Here is a 22,313-nt window from a genome sequence, read left to right as displayed (position 1 = left end):
ACACAAATCAGCAGGAATGAAGGCTTTTTGCTTAACATTATGAGGAAATATTCTCTATAAATACTTTATCAAGATTTTTGGAATAGTCTAAAAAAATATAGGAGGTATAGTAATAGGTCTGTATTGAGACAGATGATCAGCATTTGACTTTTTAGGAATGAAAATAGTCCATGACTTTTAAGCAACAGAAAAAGATGATTAATAAACAAGAGAAGATTTAAATGTACTGTAGGATCTTGAGAGGATTACCCAAATGCAGTAAAACCACCATCAGGACCAGCACCAGAAGAATTTTCTGGAAAGGCAGCTTTAATTTCTCACTGTTCAATTATATAATAAAGGCAATCTGAATGCAATGGAGAATGAACAAAGCTATCAGCTGAAATATGGGCAGCAAAGCAGAAAATACCAGACTCCAAAAGCTGAAAGCTGACTGGAAGATAATTATTAAAGAAAGCCATTTTAGTGATCATCGAAATGAAACCATATGGCTCTTTCTTTAGTAATTACTTTTACGCAGTGACCAGGAGTTCGCTTATGAAAAATATGTTTCTCTGACATTTGATTTCCTTAGTACTGAATGAGAGTTTTTGCTCTCTTAAGATTTCTGCCTGGTCTCTGAAGAGAACCAACCAACTCAAAACAGCTGTCAAGCCAATGAAATCTTTAAAAAAATGCACTAATAAGAGGCGAATATATGGTTGCTTGGGCAGCACTCGTGTCTTTTCAGTAGTGCAAGCTAAGGCAACTCTGATGCCGATGATTGTATTCTTGAAAGCTCTCAGGTCAATTTTATGAAATTTTCATAGTTTCTACAAACATTTGGCTTTGAAATAATGTTAGATTTAATATCACCTTTGCCTATGTGATTTGAAGATGGGTGATTAATTTCTCCTAATATTAATCTTCACAACATACCTCTATTCCACCTATACATATATATACATATTCTCTTTTCCTTCTTTTACAAGAGGACACCTTGACACTCACTATAGAATTAACCCATCTATTACTTGCTGGAAAAGTTCGTTGTTGACAAAAAGCATTTAATATAATTATTTACAAGGGAAACAACGAAATTCCAATTAAATAAAGTTTTAGAATAATATCCTTAAGTGATCAATGATAACAGGAGTTCAGTGGAAGTTCTTTTACAGACTAAAGCAAATAAGATTCCAAAGAACGAGCTTCAATCAAAGAATATGTATTTACTACATGTTTATATGAACAAGATTAGAAGAAAGTTTCCATACACTACCTCAAAGGAACATCAGAACAAATAGCATGGGTTCTTCACAAGTATAATCTATGCACCTCTCTTGAAGCAGCTCAGAAATTGTCTTCTTTCCTACCATCTACCAACGATAAGTTACCATCTTTCTGTTATTTATCATGTCAGCTGCTCCATTTATGTTAAAAATCCTATCAGCTGTGCCATTTATGTTAATATCTCTCTCTCTGTGAAAACAGATCGTTTTTAAACCGAGTGTTAAGTAAATTTTTACAAGACTTCAATCCAATTGGTGAAGTGACTTTTAATTCTATTATTTTTAGAATCCAAGAAGTGACTAACTCAAAACCAAATAAAAATGTGTGTGTGTGTGTGTGTGTGTGTGTGTGTGTGTGTGTGTGTGTGTGTGTGTGTGTGTGTGTGTGTGTGTGTGTGTGTGTGTGTGAGAGAGAGAGAGAGAGTGAGTGAGTGAGTGAGTGAGTGAGTGTGACTTACTATTAACTCGGAGGTTGGATATGTTCATTTTAATATAAACTGACTAAAAAACGGAGAATTATAATAAACTGAGATTTATTTGAAAACGCAACATGTTTTGTTGGGATTGACTTCATCAGGAATTAAGAACATAGAAAGCTATTAAAAGACACTGAAAAAAACATTGAATATTGAAGAAAACAGTCGAATATTATAGCTTTAGAGTGTCTCAATGTTTTTTTCAGTGTCTTTTAATAGCTTTCTATGTTCTTAACGCCTGATGAAGTCAATCCCGACGAAACATGTTGCATTTTCAAATAAATCTAAATTTGTTATAATTCTCGGTTTTTTAGTCAGTTTATATTAAAATGAATGTAATGTGTGTATATATATATATATATATATATATATATAGTTAAACTAAATAAAATAATACATTATGAAAAAAATTAAATAAATAACTATAAAAACTACTTGGTCCAAGGCAGCCTTGTAAATTGAAACTGTACTTAGAGACCTCCTTAATCTTCATCATCATCAAATTCCTGCCATGTACCCTCAAGGGGTGTACAGGATATGATAGTACTACATGAAAAAATTACATCATTACTAACTTCCTATCTACAATTTTCCTCCAAATCAGTCTGTTACTTGTCAAGACTCCAACATTATCAGATCTTATATTTCTATCGTCTAAGGCACTTTATACCGTATCAATCCACCTCTACCTTCGTCTTCCTCTGAGTCGTTTTGCTGCCAATCTGGCAGAGAACACTTGTTTTGCTAATCTTTCCTCGCCCATTCTGTTTAAGTGACCATACCACCTGAGATTTGCACTTCTAACGCATTCCTGGATGCTGACAATGTCAAGTTCTTTTCCTAATATCCTCGTTTTTAATATGATATTGCCATCGATGCCATCTGTTCACACCTCTAATCCTTCTCAGGACTCTCATATCTGCGGTCTCTGGTCTTTGGTCAAGTGTTTTACTTCTCACCCAGCTCTCAGATCCATAAGTTAAAATTGGTTTGAACACTGTCTTGTATACAGCTAATTTAGTGTTCTGACTAATTTCTCTCTTATTCAATATGAATTTATTCAATTGACTTCCCACCATACCAGCTTTGCTGATTCTGTTGTCTATTTCTATATTTAATTTACCATCTTCACTAAAAATCGTGCCTAAGTAGCTGAAATGTTTTACTTGTTCCACAGGTTCTCCATCCACAACACAGTTGACATTTTCAATGATTCTGCCTATTTTCATTGTCTTTGTCTTTTTATTGCTGACCTTCATACCATATCTATTACAACAGCTATTCAATTTAGTCAGAGAATCTTGCAGACTTGTAGCGGATTTATTTAGAAGTATAACATCATCCGCATAAAGCAAAGAGCTGACATTAACATCTCCAATTTTGATATCAGGTTTAATACCACTTTCCTTGATAATCTGATCCATATAGATAATGAATAACAGAGGGGATAATGTACATTCTTGTCTCACACCAGATTTAACATTAAACCATCTTCCTGTACTTCCTTCAATTCTAACTGCTGACTTACAACTCAAATAAAGACTAAGTATTGCTTGATATAATGGTCCATTGACACCATATAATTGCAGCGTATTGAATAGCTTCTCTCTTGGCACCTTGTCATATACCTTTTCCAAATCGACAAAACTTAAATACAGATCTTTGTTATATTTCCATGCTTTCTCGACTATTTGTCGTAAAGTGAAGATCTGATCCTGACAGCCTCTATTTGGCCTGAATCCAGCTTGTTCTTCACCAAGCTTTTCTTCCACAATTCTTCTCAACCGTTTCTCAAGTATACTTGCATAGATCTTGCCAGGAACACTCAGTAGGGAAATACCTTTGTAATTCTCACATTCAGTTTTATTTCCCTTTTTATATATTGGTACTATGAGAGCTCTACTCCAATCATTGGGAATTCATCCCTTTGTCCAGGCTTTCTGAACTATGCAGTGCAGCCACTGTAACTCTTATTCCACCATACTTCAGCATTTCTGGTCGAATATCATCTACTCCTGCTGCCTTTCCACATTTCAAGCCTTTGATGGCTTTTTCTACTTCAAGTATGGATATGTATTCCTGACTGCATGCCTGGTCAGTGCTTTTTACCACCGTGCTGTCATCACTGCTTGTTTCATTTAGCAGTTTTTCAAAGTAAATTACTCCATACCTGAAGGATATCTTTTTCTCCCATTATCATGTCACCTTTATCATCTCTAACTCCTTTTACAGCATTCTTTCCTCCATTCCTAAGCTTCTTCAACAACCTCCAGAATATTTTGCCACCTTCTTGATATTTATTTTCCATATTCTTGCAAATTCCTCCCATAACTTTTGTTTAGCGAGTTTTACCCACTGTTTAGCATTCTTGCATTTGTCTCTGTATTCTCTGAGCACAAGCTGACTTATTTGCCAGGAACTTTTGATATGCTTTTTTCTTTTCCCTCACTGCCTCTTTAACTTCCTGTGTCCACCATGGAGTTCTAATTTTTCTATCCTTGCAGACAACTTTACCACATGCCTCTCTAGCTGAATCAATGAGGGCTTTCTTCAAGGTTTGCCACTGAATCTCGAAGGTTTGATTCCTGTTCTCAAACTCTTTTCATTTTTTCTTCAATAATCTTTGTGTATTTTAGTCTACAGTTCACATCTGAGAGCTGCTCAACTTTTATTTGCTTTAAAACTTTCTTACATGTTATTCTTTTCAATATGAAATTCAATTTTATCCTGCTCAAGACTAAATAGTGACCACTTCCAATTTCAAATCCTCTGTACACTCTGGTGTCCTGCACCAGGGAGAAAACATCACTATCAACAATAACATAGTCAATGAGACTTTTCTTATTCCTTGCCTCTTCTCTCTATGTGAATTTGTGCACATTTTTATGTTGGAACATGGTGTTAGTAATAACTAGTCCATGTCCTGAGCAGTAATCCAACAGATATTTGCCACTATTATTAGCTTTGTGCTTTTCTCCAAATTTTTCCAAAATATTTTTGTATGTCTCACAAACATTTCCTACTCTGCTATTTAGATCTCCAACAAGGACCAACTTTTCCTTTTTCATTGAGTCAGTTACTTTTTCTAAAGCCTCAAAAAAAATTCCTCCACTTCTACCTTAGTAGAACCTTCTGTGGGGACCATAGGCACAAATAAGTCTCATTGTCCAGTTCCCCATTCTCATATTTGCCCACATTACTCTACTTGAGACTGACTGCCATCCTTTATCTTTAGTGGACATGACTCCTTTATCTTTAGTGGATAAATTCATTCTATTAATGGCTTGCTTCCTATGTACTTAATCAGTCTATCACTGAACATTTAGTTTTCACAACAAATCCTTAGAAACAATAAATGTTTATTAGAGTTAATTCTTTATGCCTTTTCTTAATATATAAGAAGTTTTATATTTCGAGACTTCCATGGAACTATGGTGTTTCCTTATTTAGCACATGTTGTTTCAATCATCATCACTCTCCCACTGAGTATATTTATTCTTACCTCAGGCAATTAATTACCAGAAATGCAGATCTAAAATTCATTATCAGAGAAAAAACAGTTTCTTTTACTACTTTATAAACAAAAGTGTATCAGAGTAGAGCTCTTCATTAAAGTTCCTTTACAGTTTCAGATTTCACTAATTGCATCACTTGTTCCAATAAATTAATTAATATCACAGGTGTTCTTGAGACAGAATGTCTATTTAATATCTACTTTTATTACTGTTCACTTGTTGACAGTTCCAACTTTTCCAATCAAAGGATTCAGCTTACTAAGACCCCTTTTTTTGGAATCCTCTATCAATATATTCTGACCTGTCAAGTTTTTCAAAACTTCCGAAAACAAAAATTCTCTGGTCTGCATTCTTAAACTTCCATTCTCTTTCTTCTTGTTTTTCTCCTGTCACACCAGTACTGAACACACTGTCAGCTGTCAATCACCCATCAATCTCCTCAGCGAGTATGTGCACTTCTTCATCCAAACTGTAAGCAAGAAGTTATGTAGTAATGGTTGGCACATTGCTGTCATTAGCAAAAAGAGAATGTCTTTATAATGAACAACAGATATCACAACACTTAACAATTGTGAATTACAATACAGAACCATTGAAATCATTACAACTATCTGATATCGGGTAAGTGCAATACAGTTCACATACTTTACATTTTATTTTAACATAAATATTCAATTTCTTATCGAGCATATCATAAGTGCCGATTATACATGGCTGTGAAACCAAACCTAATAAAATTCTAATATACAGAAACAATTGTAAAAAAGATTCATAATTATAAATTATGACTATTTTTACATCTCTCCTTGCCTGGTTCAAGTACCCTGCTCTTCATGCCAATTTTATCTTGGACAGGAGACCAAGAATGTCAGAAAGTCTGGCCTTCCAAACCATGCCACCGATACTAGACACAACATTCTTTGGGATCAAACCAAGATTCTGCATTCCAATCAATTTAAATTTGATCATAAGTTTCCTTGAAAGTTGTGAAACATTACATCATCATCAGAATCTTAACTATTCTGACTGCATAGCAGTGTCCAAGTTTTGTGATGTAATCCTGATTAACTGTTCATAATTAACTTATTAAAAAAGTTTTTTTTATAAGAATGAATGAGTAATGTAACCTTGTATTTGAATTGCAAAAGCTAACCATTGTTTCCCTTCAAACTCTCATAGTGTATTCTCCTGTTTGCTCAGCTGTTACCAAGAGACAAATAAGTAAACAATCTAAGTGACTCGTGTTTTGAATGTTTCCCTTGTAACAAGGAAGAAATATATAGGAGTTAATTCTATACGATTTACTTACAGAAAAATTTCCTTACTGAGTATCCCCAAAAATTTGTGACATACAGATAGATATTGTATATAGACAGATAATGCTATCTTTTCTTTATTTGTATTAGGTATGTTAAACAGGTGAAACATCTGATCAATTACATATTATTCTCACATTAATTATTAGTACAGCCATGGGCTCACCACTATCCCCCCCTCCCAATCACTAACTTCTACATGGAAACCTCTGAGCAAAGGGCTCTTGATTCCGCCAAGCTCAGACCAACAGTCTGGCTTAGATACGTTGACGACGTGTTCGTGATCTGGCCACATGGGCAACAAATGCTAAACACATTCTTTAGCCACCTGAACAAACAACACGAATGCATACAATTTATCATCGAAATCGAAAACCAAAATTTGCTCCCGTTCCTAGACACACTAGTCGCACGTCTTCCTTCAGGCAGTCTATCCTTCACGGGCTACCGAAAACCGACATGTTAATTCATACCACCACCCATCACAAAAATATGGACTCATTAACACCCTTAAAAACAGAGCTACAACAATTTGCTCTAACCAGCAAGCTTTGAAAGAAGAACTAAAAATCATCAGCGACACATTCATAAATAATGGCTATAACAAAAATACTATTAATAAAATACTCCATAAAACAACAACAAAAATGAATCTAGATTACAGTAAAACCATAGCCATCCCATACATTAAAGGGCTATCGGAAAAAATCAACAGAATCCTACAACATTATAACTTCAATGCCACCTTTAAACCACCCACTAAACTTAAAATCATATTCAACTCCTCTAAGGATCCTCTCCTCCCATTAGCACATCCTGGAGTCTATTGCATCCGCTGCACCTGTAACTTACCGTACATTGGTGAAACAGGATGGACAATCCCTATACGCACATTAGACACATTAAATATAACCATTATGGGGAAGCAGGCCTCTCAGACCATGCACTCAACACCTTACACCAAATCAACTGGAAAAGCACCCGCTCTTTACACCGCACAAAAACCTGGTACGAAAGGAAGTTTAAGGAAGCCTGCGAAATTCTGATAAACCACCCAAATATCAATAACAAAGATGGCATCAAAATTCCAAGGATCTGGATGGCACACATTCAGCCTACCTAATATATAAGATTCAGCATAAGTCAGGACTCTAGCCAATCTTCAGCTAGTATTAGAAACCATTTCATACCAACTAGCTGGAATGTACATGATGTTAATATATGTATATAGATAGATACTTGTTGTTGTGTCCAATGTATTTCTACAACCAACAGATAACACTAATAATAGGACTCTAGCGTTGATGTATAATTTTTTTTTTTTTCAGCAGAGGTCAGGCCAACAATTGTTGTAGCGGTTGGTCAATGTCTTTAACAAACCAGTTTGATTGTAGTGTAGCTTGTTTTCTGTGTAGTTGTATGCTCCAGAAGATGACCTTGACATAAAGGTCGAAATGTCGAATGTAGATTTTAGTTATATTAAACTAAAGTTTTTATTCAAACATGGCAGTTGTCTCCATAATTTTCAAAAAATGCATTAATCATTAGTGTTGGAGAAAATGGGCAATACTAACTTGAAGACATGACTGCTGTGTCGTTCTGAGCTTGAAGAGATGACTGACTGTCAGTATGCACCCTCACCTTAAGTTTCACAATCCATGTACTTTCCTTAATTCCTATATTCCTTAAAAGTGTATATAGACTTTATGGAGGTCTGCCTCCATAAAACATGAAAAAAGAAAGTTTGCCATTAAACATCTAAACAGTTTCAAATAACTGTTTAAACAAATAATTTCATATATTTTTATATAACATCTAAACTTTTATGAGCAGATCACGTTATATTCTTTTTTTTTCTTTTTCCCTTAAGATTTTTCTTATTAACAAGCATTATTTTCATTGCTATTCATTCTACCATTACTTAAAATTTACTTACATGATGAACATGGTCTCCACACTGAAACATTAACCTGACCAGCCAACAGACAACCATTAATTAGAATTTTAACAGCTTCAGGTCCAAGATGTCTTGCATTCTTCTTATTAATAAACAGTATTTGGTCTCCTGGTTGCAAACCAACTAGCTCACTCGGACTTCCTACAAGAAAAAAACATTTATGGACTTTTAGAAATAATAAAAAACAAATTTATATTTTATAAGAATATGAATATGTAAGAATTTAAGAAAATCACAAACTATTTGGGTAATAAAACCAGTTATTTTTTTTAACTGTCAAACCAGTCATAACAAAAGGACTAAAATTCATATCACAATCTGGTATGGATGCTTATGTTGATTAACAACCATGTTGATGTTGTTGTTCTCATCAAGGATTAGGTATTTGTCTGCTTCACTGGCCTTTTGATCTTGCAAATGGTTCTGCTCCCTCTTTTCCTTTTTGTCTATATTTATCTACTTTTGGTAGCTGATATCTTTGCATCCTCCATAAATGTTTAAAACTATAATCTATATAATCTTTGATAATTTCATTTAAACTTTAATTATTTAGCTTGCTTCTAATGTCTTTAATTTTTTATATGGACTAATTGTGTACCATTGTTTAATTGTTCTTAAAAATCCCATTTTCATGCCTATATTTTACTTTCATATTTCTGAGCCATATAATAGACTACCTTTTTTAATTCATTGTCTTTTTAATTGTTCCACAGATTTTCTGAAATGTATTTATTTATTTTTTTATCTATGTCTTTTAGATGTTATGCAACTGAAGTTGCATAACAATTTAATGTATCCAGCCAGTCCCACAATAATTTGAATATGGACAGATGAACAAATTGAATGTTTAAGTGTTTATGCATTTTTTGAAATGTACTCATTTAAAAAACACTTCAGCTGCAAACAGTTCAAAGGATATAAGCCAGAAATACAAAACAATTTGGTGATAGATAGAATATCAGCAAGGTAAAGGTTTTGAGTTCCAAACAGAACCTAGCCTTCTTCTAATTAAATGGGAAGAATCAGCAAAATTCAGTAGTGGTGGGCATAACAGTGAACCAAAAAACAAACATTATCACATATGAGATATATCATGATGACTTGCAAGAATGCACTAATCAGGACTTATCAGAACTACACATAATACTTTAAAATAATTAAACACAATAATATATATATATTATATATATATTTGTCAGCAAATGTTGGTCGAAAGGGATCAATCGTTCGATGCTCTCCCTCGATGAGTCTTTGGACTCCCTGGAGGTGTCAAATAATAATAAGCAAATTTTCTAATTTGCTAGTTCTGCACATGGCAGAAGATGGCAAATCCATTCCGATAATAGAGTAATCAATGCACTTCGTGGGATGAGTTTTTAAGATCGATTTTTTTTCAAGTTTTTAAAGTGGTAATTATTTTGCTAGTACAACAGTTGGAAAATTTTACATATAAAGCATGTGATTTTGCGTCTGGGTGACGAATTCATACATCGCCTTATTCCTTTCTCTACTTCAACATGAATTGACTCTTTTAGCAATCTGCTAGTGATTGTGGTTGGGCAGTACATATTTCTTATTAATTTCTATAAGATGGATCAGCAACGAGGTTAAAATTATATTTCCAAAGATGCTCTATAAAGAAACTGTTTATATAAAAGAAGAGCTTTTATTTGCCTACACTTGTGAGTTCTCTTATTGCACGGAAATGCTTTTATCTCTCTCTCTCTCTCTATATATATATATAAAACATATGCATGTTAAAATAGATTTTAACAAACAAAAACTGCTCTAATAATTTCTACAGCTTTTGGAAATAACAAATGAATTGACTGTATTTGTATACAGTTCATACATTAAATATGCTTATAAGTATTTTCAATGTAATGCTTTCTTACCTGATATAACATGAGATACCACTGTTGTCTTGTCCTTATCTTTTCCAGAAGCTACAGTGAAGCCAAAGTCTTTCCCTTTTGGCTTTAAACGTATCCTAAAAAGTAACTCCGCTCCATCCACCTTCTGTAAATGAATGATATATTTTCAAACATTATTGAAAAGTTAAATATAATCAATCAATAAAATCATTGAAACAAAGCATTCAGATTATAAAGAGTTCATATTTGGAATATTTGGAACAAAAAAATAATAATAATAATAAATAGAAAAATATTGCCAGCACTGTTCAAAGCACTTGGTGTGTGAGCAAACATTTTAGCATACAGTTCATTTTCTACCTAATTTCATTAACTGAGACTCTACTTCACAGTTTGTTTGTTTGTTTTTTTTCACAAGAGCCATTTTTTTCTATTCCATTAAATGAAATCCTTATGTTCATTTTAATCCTAAAGTGATTAAAAGTTTGGTCACTTTAGGTTTGTAGTAAAGTATACCTATAATATAAATTTCCTCCTCAACAAAAAATATAATACTGAATGTAAATACAAAATTACAGTTTTACATCACATAAGCATATACCTCCAGCCAGTTTAAACATGTTTTATAATAAATGTAGTGATTGAAAAAATTTCCCATTGTATTTTTTTCCTCCTTTAAGATACTGGCATTTATCTGCTATTTAATGTCTTCCTATTTGAAATAGTTTCTTTGTAACTTGCTGTGAATATACACATTAAACTGGAATGAACTTGTCTGCTCTTCTTTGATGCAAGTTTTACCATCTCATATTTCTGTGGCAGTTTTTCCCATTTGAAGTACATGTGAAGTTCTTTACAAGGTACTGCATCTTAAGAATGCAAGGTAGGCTTTGAAATAAATGGCAATGACCTAGTGGATTCTATTCTACATCTTATTAAACTTATTACAGTATAATTTATGGGTCATTCTGAAAAATTTTTTCCCCATTCCTCATAGATAACATTAATAATAATCGTAATATTTAAATTTATAAATTTAGAATGTACTGGTTCTGGACATTAAGGCTATATCATGTTGGTTTGTTAAACAATTATGGGAAATGTGTGATCTTTTTAATCTGTTTTAGTTGTGCTTATTCTTAGAATAATTAATGTTTTATAGTATATTACTGCTAATTTTAATTTTTTTTTTATCGTATTTGGTATATTTTATAACATATGTGGGATACTGCAATTTAAAAATACTGCAAAAATGCACAACAGCAGCAGTGTAGGAAAAAGGAACACTAATCTGAATAGTGAAGTTGAGAACAAGAAAGCTAGTCCTACTGAATAAAAACATGCCAGTATTAAAACAAATGAGGTGATTGAAAATTAATTAACTTGCAAAATCTCAAGACTAGAATAAATTATTAGATAGACAATATGGACCTTGGCTTCTAATAATTTGTCTTCTTATGTCTCTCTTCCCACTTAAGAGGCATAGGAAGTATAAGAAAGTTAAGGAGCAAAAGGAGAGACAAAAAAGTGGTGAAGCAGGTAAGATATTGAGTAATAATCAGGCATGTAAAATATAATATAAAAAGAAAGTTATAATATGGTATGGTGATTCCATCATAAATCATGTCATTGATGATTATGTTTAATACTTTGAGTTTTCTGGGGGGGGGGGGGGGGGTTAAAATATAACAAATGTAATTTAAAAACAAGAAAGAAAAGAGATTGTAGTTATGGTGGGTACAAATGATTTAAGTAGTAATAAATGCAGTATGAAAGAGGATATGAAAGGATTTCTGGACGATGGAAAGAGTGAGAAAATGAAAATCGTTAGTTTGTTGACCAAGATACAGAGTAGCAAATCAAGTAGAAGGGTTATGATGGCAAACGGTTCAATGTGCAGACTGTAAAAGGAATGGTTGTGAATTTTTGAATGTGTAAAATGAGTCTGAAGGAAAAATGAATTTATATAAAAGGGATGGCCAGCACTTGAATGTGTTTGGCATCAGGAGTCTGGAGGAATTACTTATTGCTAAGAGACATAATATGGAGAGTCAAGGAAGATAGATTGTGATGGGAGGAACAGCAAATTGATGAATAAGAGCAACTAAAATATGCAACTACTGAATAAGAATTTGGCAACAGGATCTGATGATAACTGTTCAGCCGAACTGGCTGTGCCTTTGATCTGGTTGTGTAATTTGAGTCTCAGCACACGAGTGGCATAAAAACTGATCTAATAACTATAGATCTATGAGTATCTCTGGAGTGGTGGTGAAGATTTTGGAAAAAATTGGTACAAGCTCACATACAGAAATGGGCTGACAGAGAATCTATACTTTGCAATGGACAGAATGGTTCACAAAGGGAAGGTCATATTTGAGTAACTTGCTCATATTCTATAATCATGTTACAGTTTAATTAGAAAAAGGGAATGGACACTGTGATACTTTTGGATTTTGCTAAGGCTTTTCATCAACTGTGCATAAGTTGCATGATATGGGTTTCTACAAACTATTCCATCCAATTCTCACTTGTCTAAGACAGGCTGACTTGCCACTCCTTTGCTGCATATTTTATGTTTGTAGAAATGTGTGCATGTTCATGGAGCTAGTTTGACTTTTTGAGGGATGAAACTCTCCACCTCTGTATGGCTTACTCATCTTTAAATGAAAAAACCCTGATAAAGGTTCCTCACATCAGATAGGATTTGAATCCAGGTCTTTCTAACCAAAAGGCTCTGTTGAAATCAACTGAGCTATGGAAACTCTATAAACTATACTGGCTTGAATAAAAGTGTGGAGTATGGGAAATGGGAGGGGAGGGGAGGGGGAAGGATGGCCTGCAAGAATTAAGGTGACCTATTGTACCCCAAGTATCAACACGTGATCCATTGTTATTCAATCTTTACATTAATGACACTGGGAAGAATTTAACAGGAGACATATACAGCTGTTTGCTGATGATGTAAAGATAGGCAGAGTCACTGGGAATGCTACTGATATCCAGTGCTCACAGTGATTTGAATTGGCTAGAAATGTGAAAATGATAATGGCTGTCAAGTCAGCATTAGTAAGCATAAAGTTATGCATTTTAACAGCATATTATATTGGTGGGATTATACTACAAGAAACTGATAACACTAGGGATCTTGGAATTTTAATGGAATGGAAGGTGAAATTTTGGGGTCATATAGAAAGACTGAAATAAAAACTCAGAGGATAACTGCAATGCTGAAATGAATCACTGACATATGAGGATAAGGAAGACATTTGCCTCTTTACAAGGGCATGATAAGATCTCACTTGGAGAATGAAAGCAGTCAATAAAGGAGTGAGCATGACTGAAATGGCTTGCCTTTAAAGGTGGTGAGTGCAAGTAGTGTGAATGAATTCAAGAAAAGGTATGATCTCCCTAACTTCCTGGAGGTTTCTGGTAGTAATAATAAGAATTTGCATAATCATATTCACATTCATAGTGTAGTTTTCTGAGAAGTTAGCAGAGACTATTATCCAAGACTGGTAAGGCAAAGCTCTAAACTAAACCTATTAAAGGCAGACAGAAAGGTCTTTTCAGAATCAAAATCCTGATATGTAACCTCACTGTACATATCACCTGATATGTACAATCCAGGATTACACTTCCTGGAGGTTTCTGATAATAATTTACATCACTGATGAGACCTCGACAAAGGTCGAAACCGGTCTGGATAGTGACCCTCCATCCACAATGTATAGCGATATATATGTCCGTAAGGAGATGTGCTTTACATTATGGAAAATACTAAGAACAGTGATCAGAACTTACTCCACCTTTACTACGAGTCACCCTAGCCTGAACCAGGTGTTGGCTTATGCTTGGATCTCCCAAAACTTTTATAGTTTCTATATATTCGGCTTGGAAATAATATTGGAGTCAATATCCACTTAATTTGTATAATTTTACATTGCCGAAGTGAAGCCTTTTTTTGGCTCTTTATCTCAGTAATTCTTTGTGCACCTTTTGGCAACTCGTATGGTAAAGAATAACTTCTGCATCACTTCACTCAGTATTTACTTCTGGGTCCACCTACTCACTGATGAGACCTCAACAAAAGTCGAAACCAGTCTAGATAGTGACTCTCCATCCACAATGTATAGTGTCATACATGTTAGTAAGGAGATGTGCTTTACATTATGGAAAATACTAAGGACAGTGATCAGAACCTACTCCATCTTTACTACGAGTTGCCCAAGCCTGAACCAGGTGTTGGCTTACGCTTGGATCTGCCAAAACTTTTATAGTTTCTATATTCAGCATGAAACTAACTCTTAGAGTCTCTTTCTTAGAGTTTCTATATTCGGCTTGGAAATAATGTTAGATTCAATATCCACTTAATTTGTATAATAATTTACATACTTATATTCACATTTACAGTGAAGTTTTTTTCTGAAGGTTAGCAGAGGCTATTATCTAAGCCTAATAAGGCAAAGCTCTAAACTAAATCTATTAAAGGCAGATAGAAAGAAAAGTGTCTTTCATCTGGTAGAACACATAATCATTGCCATCAAAATCTTGATGTGTACCCTCACATGTTGTAAAGGATACTATGACAGTACTCTTCCAAATTAATCTCTTATTTGTCATGTATCCAATATTGTCACATCTAAAACATTTTGTTCATCTACTGCATTACTAACAGCACCATTCCACCTTGTTCTTTGTTATATGTACTTTGGGTCTGTTTTCCTACCATCCTGTAACAGCTGTTTTGCTAGCCATTCCTCTCCTGTTAAGTTTAATTGGCCATACCACCTTAGATTAGCTCTACTCACACATTTCCTGAATGATAATAAAAGCAAGTTCCTTTCTAATATTTACAGTTTTAATATGATTTTAATATATAAAATATACCTGAGGAATGGAGGGAGAGTACTCTTGTCCCCCATCTACCACAAGACTGTAAGAATTACAGAGGAATAAAGTTGATGTCCCACACAATGAAAATCCTAGAAAGGGTTCTTGATGGAAGATTGAGGAAGGAGGTGGAGATTGCAAAGGAACAATTTGGCTTCATGCCTGGTAGATCAACAACAGATGCTATCGTTGGGTTACGGCAGATGATGGAAAAGTTTCGAGAGAAACAATGGGAGCTACATCTGGCATTTATTGATCTGGAGAAAGCATACGATAGAGTGCCAAGGCAAGAAGTCTGGAGGTGTCTGAGGAAGAAGACGGTTCCGGAGAAATATGTCAGGTTGGTGCGGGAGATGTACAGAAATGTGAAGACAAGTTCGGACCTGTCTGGGACAGACAGAAAGTTTTCAAGTAACAGTTGGCTTGCATCAAGTGTCAGCATCAAGTCCGTTTCTGTTTAATATTGTGATGGAGGAGGTGAGAGAAGATGCGCCTTGGACAATGTCGTATGCAGATGACATCTTGCTTGTGCAGATTCAAGAGAAGAAGTGGGTACTAAACTGGAAAGATGGAGAAAAGTACTGGAAGAGAGAGGTATGAGACTGAGCAGAAGTAAGACAGAGTATATGTGTTGCACAGTGGGCGGCAGCCAGAAGACATACCTGGAGCCGGAAGGAAATGTCATCAGGAAGGTGAGGGAGTTTAGATACTTAGGTTCAACAGTGGAAGAAAATGGAGGAGCTGAGAAGGAAGTGGGATGCAGGACACAAGTGGGTTGGAGGAACTGGAGGGAGATGGCTGGAGTGTTATGCGATAAAAGGGTGCCGATCAATCTGAAAGGCAAAATCTATAGGACAGTAGTGAGTCCAGCTATGATGTATGCTATGGAAACTGTGGCCCTGAGGAAAAATAACATCAGCAGGATGGAAGTAGCAGAGATGAGAATGATTAGGTGGATGTGCGGCGTGACCAGAAAGGATCGTTTGGGAAATGACAATGTGAGGGGAATAGTGAAAGTTACGAACTTAGGAGCGAAGATACGGGAGGCAAGGTTGAGATGGTTTGGTCATGTGATGAGGAGGGAGGACGAATATGTGGGAAGAAGGGTCATGCAGATGGATGTGCAAAGAAGGAGGAAGCATGGGTGGCCAAAGAAGAAATGGAGGGAGCTGGTAGAAGAGGACTTGAGGATGAAGAACTTGGATATGGTGACAGCCCAAGGCAGAAGGATGTGGAGGAGACTCATCATCATCAACAATGACCCCACTTAAGTGGGAGAAGCTGCAGAAGAAGAAGATGATTTTGCCATCGATGTCATTTATTCACTCTCATAATTCCCCTCAGATCTGTTTGTGGTCAACTGTTTTATTTCTCTGCTCACTCTCACATCTGTCATCCACATCAATAGCAAACTCCTGATATTATCCTCAAAGGATATACAGGAAACAATGATAGTATTACATGGTAAGTTTACACTATTACTAACTTCCTATGAACAAATTTCTTCCAAATTAGTCTGCTATTTATCAGGACTCCAATAGTGAGAGATATTTTATTTTAAGGCACTTCTAACTGCATTAATCTACCTAAACTTCATCTTTTTCCTTACTTACTTTACTTTCTGAGTCCGTCCGTCCAAAAAACAGCGGCTTGTATCGCCTTGTCATTGACCATCAGAATGTCATCCATGGAGCACACATCGATTAGATCTGGGCAACATAAAAGATGTTCATCAGTTTGGACGTCTCTGCAGTCATAGCTGTCATCATTTGCATAACCCCATTTCATCAGGTTATTTCTGCATCTGGATACTCCCACTCTAAGATGGTTCAGAGTCCTCCAGGTGCTATAGGGTAGGTGATATCCCTTGGTTAACTCTTCCTTAATTATGGGGGCTTCTTGAAGTTGAACCGATTCCCTCCATAGAACAAGGCGTCGCTCCTCAGGTTTATGGATCAATGGTTTAGTTCTTTGCATAAAACTATGCCTCGATTTGAGTCGAGAAGCCGTGATGATATGGCTGTACATTGGATGTCTTTCGTCCATCATCTGCTTTTTTTCTCCATCTTACCGACCACTTGACGTCTTATGCATGCTAAGGGATACAGCTTGCTGATAGGGGTTGGTCTTAGGCATCCGGTTATGATCTTAATGGTATCATTTAAAGCCACATCCACGTGTTTCGCATGGGTGGATGCCACCCACACTGGGGCAGCATACTCCCCTGTAGCAAAACACAATGCCAAACCGTCGAGCAAAGTTCCCCTGGTTGAGCTCCCACGTCGTGCCGGTCAGTTTTCTTATGATGGTATTTCTTGCATAGATTTTTCCTTTTAGTTCCTCAATGTACCTTATATGACAAGGTACGATTCAGCTTAACTTCAAGATATTTGGGATTGCTGCAGTGTCTGAGGCGTTTTCCTCTCCAGACAATGTTTAACTGGCATTTTGCTTCCCTGTTGTGCAGATGGAAAGCGCATACTTGAGTCTTGTTTGGGTTAAGCTTCCGGTAATTGGTCTCATAGTAATTGGAGAGTATTTCTAAGACTTCTGTCAACACCACTTCTCAACTTCTTCAAAACTCCTTGCTTGACTGCATATAGCTGTGTCGTCGGCATAGATAAACCTCCTCACTTGTGGGTGGGTTGGCTGATCGATAGTATAAATATTGTAGAGCATCGGGGCCAATATGCTTCCTTGAGGTAAACCATTCTTCTGATTTCTCCATCTGCTCTTCTTTCTTGCAAAATTACGTAGAATCATCGATTCTGGAACATGGTTTTAACTACATTCATGAGGTGAAAATCTTTCGTTATTTGGTACAGCTTGACCAACAGTTTCTTGTGATTAGCAGTGTCATATGCTGCTGAAAAATCGATAAAAGCTGCTCTAGTCACAAGCTTCTTCTCGTAACCATCTTCGATGTGCTGCATGAGATTCAAATTTTGGCCACAGCAGGACTTTCCGGGAAGGAAACCGGCTTGCTCGGGTATAAGTTTCTCGTTAATGCTTGCTGCTATTCCTTCCAGAATCATTTGTTCAAAAACTTTATACAAGTGGCAGAGGAAAGAAACAGGGTGAAAATTCTTCGACTCTGTAGGTTCCTTTCCTGGTTTAAGTAAAGCTACCACTTGAGCTTTCCTTCATAAATTGGGCAACTGAAGAGATTCTACACACCTATTCATCAATTTCAGTAGCCATTGGATGGTTACCAGACCGGAATGTTTTATCTGTTCTGTTCGAATGTCGTCCGGGCCAGCAGCTCTATTCTCTTTCAAGTGACATATAGCGTTTCTTAGTTCTTCTTCGGAGAAGAAGTGGAGACTAATGAATTAGTCTCAGCTTCTTTAATGGGCGTAAGATTGGTTTTCAGTATCTTCTAACTTCTAACTCATCTTTTTCCTTAACATACATGCATGCATCATACATCTATTTCACTAACCTTTGCTCTCTCATTCTGTTTAAGTAACCTTATCACCTTAGATTTTAACTCAGCTCACTCATTCTTAAATGCAAACAATGTCAAGTTCTTTTCTAATAATTTGATTTGCATATGATTGCTACTGATGCTATCTGTTCATCCTCCTAATTTTTCTCAAACATCTCTCATATCTGTTGACTCTACTTTTTGATTAACTGTTTTATTTCTAATCCACCCCTCAGATCCATAAGTTATAATGGTTTGAATACTGCCATGTATAGGTTAATTCAGTTTGCTCTGCACCACACCACCTATGCACATTTTCCTGTTTATTTAATTTGATATCTTCACTAAAAATTGGGGCCTATATAGATAAAATATTTTACTACTTCTGCATATTCTCTCTTCAGAATCCAGCTCACAATTTTCATGTTACTACCCATTCTCATGATTTTTGTCTTTTTACTGTTGCTTTTCATGACAAGTTTATTATAGCAGTTATTCAATTTAGTTAAGGAATTCCAAAGACCTATCCTTCCTGATTTATGCTCACGCATAGACCCGCACTTCACCATGTAGGCATTCGAAACCGAAAATCCCACGGAAGAGGTCGGTCAATCCTTATTCCAGAAGTGTCCTATGCCTGAAGATACGCGTGTTCACAGGACTGGTTTGCCTGTTCTGAGGGATGAAAAACCCGAGTTTCTGGGTGAAAAAACCCTCTACCTCCTTATTAGACTGGCTAACTCACCTTTAATCGAAAGAGACCAGATAGATACTTCACGTCATGGACGGGAATCGAACCTAGGTGTTTCTGATGCAATGCTTCATCTATACCAACTGAGCTAGAGAGGCTCAAAGACCTATACTGGATTTATTTAACAGTATAGCATCAAATGCACGAAGTAATGAATTAATTAACGCCACTTTCCTTCATAATGCGATTCATATAAATAACAAAGAACAGTGAAAATAAGTGTATACTCTTAACTAAACACCTTCTACATCAAACTATCTTTCTATACTTTCTTCAATTTTAAATGCTGTCTTAAAACTTAGGCTCTGTCCTCTATATAATGTACATTTTACTCCATAAAAGAACATGTTACAGTTGACATACAATAATAGTAAGTAAAACAAGGTATATCTGAAAAAAAAAAAAAAAAGGCTAAAGTATTAAAAAAATATAAACTTCGCATCACATGCCAAATTAACAACTTTGATCCACTTTCATAAGGACAAACTGCATCCTGCAGCATATTCTGAAGTGTATGAGGTTTCCCTGCAACTTAGCCTACTATGGACAGACAGGAAAATCTGATAACATCCACCTTGGAGAACATAAAAAATAGATTCAATACCATTATTATGGTAAGTCAGGACTGGCAGACCACACTCTGGATATCCCTTTACATAGGATTAGATGGAAGAAAACCAATGTGCTATATAGAAGTCATTACAGCTATTCAATTTAGTCAGAGAATCTTGCAGACTTGTAGCGGATTTATTTAGAAGTATAACATCATCCGCATAAAGCAAAGAGCTGACATTAACATCTCCAATTTTGACAACAAACGCTTAATACCACATTCCTTCATAACGTGATCCATATAGATAATGAACAACAGAGGAGATAATGTACATCCTTGTCTCACACCAGATTTAACATTAAACCATCTTCCTGTACTTCCTTCAATTCTAACTGCTGACTTACAACTCAAATAAAGACTAAGTATTACTTGATATAATGGCCCATTGACACCATATAATTGCAGCATATTGAATAGCTTCTCTCTCTTGGCACCTTGTCATATGCCTTTTCCAAATCGACAAACTTAAATACAGATCATTGTTATATTCCCATGCTTTCTCGACTATTTGTCGTAAAGTGAAGATCTGATCCTGACAGCCTCTATTTGGCCTGAATCCAGCTTGTTCTTCACCAAGCTTTTCTTCCACAATTCTTCTCAACCGTTTCTCAATTATACTTGCATAGATCTATGAATTACAGAGGTATACCTTAATACCTCTGTAATTCTCACATTCAGTTTTATTTCCCTTTTTATATATTGGTACTATGAGAGCTCTACTCCAATCATTGGGAATTCGTCCCTCTGTCCAGGCTTTCTGAACTATGAAATATAAGAGTCTTACAGTGCAGCCACTGTAAGACTCTTATATCACCATACTTCAGCATTTCTGGTCGAATATCATCTACTCCTGCTGCCTTTCCACATTTCAAGCCTTTGATAGCTTTTTCTACTTCAAGTATGGATATGTATTCATGACTGCATGCCTGGTCAGTGTGTTTTACCACTGTGCTATCATCACTGCTTGTTTCATTTAGCAGTTTTTCAAAGTAATTACTCCATAATTCAAAAATATCTTTTTCTCCCGTTTTCATGTCACCTTTATCATCTCTAACTCCTTTTACAGCACTCTTTCCTCCATTCCTAAGCTTCTTCAACAACCTCCAGAATATTTTGCCACCTTCTTGATATTTATTTTCTATATTCTTGCCAAAGTCCTCCCATGACTTTTGTTTAGCGAGTTTTACACAGTGTTTAGCTTTTTTACATTTGTCTCTATATTCTCTAAAAGCACAAGCTGACTTATTTGACAGAAACTTTTGATATGCTTTCTTCTTTTCCTTCACTGCTTCTTTAACTTCCTGTGTCCACCAGGGAGTTGTTCTGATTTTTTATCCTTGCAGACAACCTCACCACATGCCTCTCTGGCTGAATCAATCAATGTTTTCTTCAGAGTTTGCCACTGAATCTTCAAAAGGTTTGATTCCTGTTTTCAAACTGTTTCATTTTTTCTTCAAAAATATTTGTGTATTTTAGTCTACAGTTCACATCTGAGAGCTGCTCAACTTTTATTCGCTTAAAACTTTCTTACATGTCATTCTTTTCAATATGAAATTCAATTTTATCCTGCTCAAGACTAAATAGTGATCACTTTCAATTTCAAATCCCCTGTAAATATATATATAAATAAATACATTACTTATATTATAAATATAAGCTGCAATGATCAGAAAGAGGAGTCTTCTATTAAGTAGGATACCTCTTCTGGATAGCATCAAGTATTTTTAGAGCTTTTTGGTATACCATCCCAAATGTGAGAACAGTATTCTAAAGTTAGGGGGATTTGAGATTTATAGAGTGTTGGCAGTTAGACAAGTGGGAAGCAGCATCATGAATGGAATAAGAAACCAAAGTTCTGGACGCTGAAGTCTGCAAAACTTGGTAATGAGGTTATGAATGTGATATGTTCATGCCATGAAAGGCTTGATGTGTAAGTCAGGGTTTATTATTAAAAGGTAAGAAAGAAGTAAAGTGAGATTATCCTTGAGAAAAAAGACAGGACTGTGTTTAAGTGGCAATGAAGTTCACAGGGTTGTCCCTGTTCCACTGGTGAATGGCAAGATTAGGGCTCAAGGCAATGGTTATGCAAAATCTTGAAGCCGAGAATGTTTGAATACTATAAGGTTTGTCAAATGAAGAAGGAGAAGAATGGAGTGTAGTGTTATATTCTTTTAACAAATCTTATCAGCAATTATGGATAGGATTTATGGTTACTGAGAAGGT

The 22,313-nt window shown here is 35.5% G+C and overlaps 1 protein-coding gene across 5 annotated transcripts in view; it reads right to left on the bottom strand.

The window, feature by feature from the left end:
- The window catches only part of LOC150106665 (uncharacterized), a 272,404-nt gene that overhangs the window by 107,009 nt on the left and 143,082 nt on the right, over positions 1–22,313 (bottom strand). For all 5 annotated transcript variants that reach the window (XM_090393265.1, XM_090393267.1, XM_090393264.1 and 2 more), the window contains 2 exons: positions 10,428–10,551; positions 8,512–8,673 (listed from right to left, as the gene is read on the bottom strand). In XM_090393265.1, the coding sequence (XP_090249391.1) occupies positions 8,512–8,673; positions 10,428–10,551 (286 nt within the window). The remainder of the gene's footprint in view (positions 1–8,511; positions 8,674–10,427; positions 10,552–22,313) is intronic.

This window comes from Typopeltis vanoorti, chromosome 5 (assembly GCF_054136105.1).
Source record: "Typopeltis vanoorti isolate ZY-2024b chromosome 5, IOZ_Tvanoo_1.0, whole genome shotgun sequence".
Classification (NCBI taxonomy): Eukaryota; Metazoa; Arthropoda; class Arachnida; order Uropygi; family Thelyphonidae; genus Typopeltis; species Typopeltis vanoorti.
Note: the sequence above shows the minus strand (reverse complement) of the source record. Positions and strands in the feature narration are given on the sequence as shown.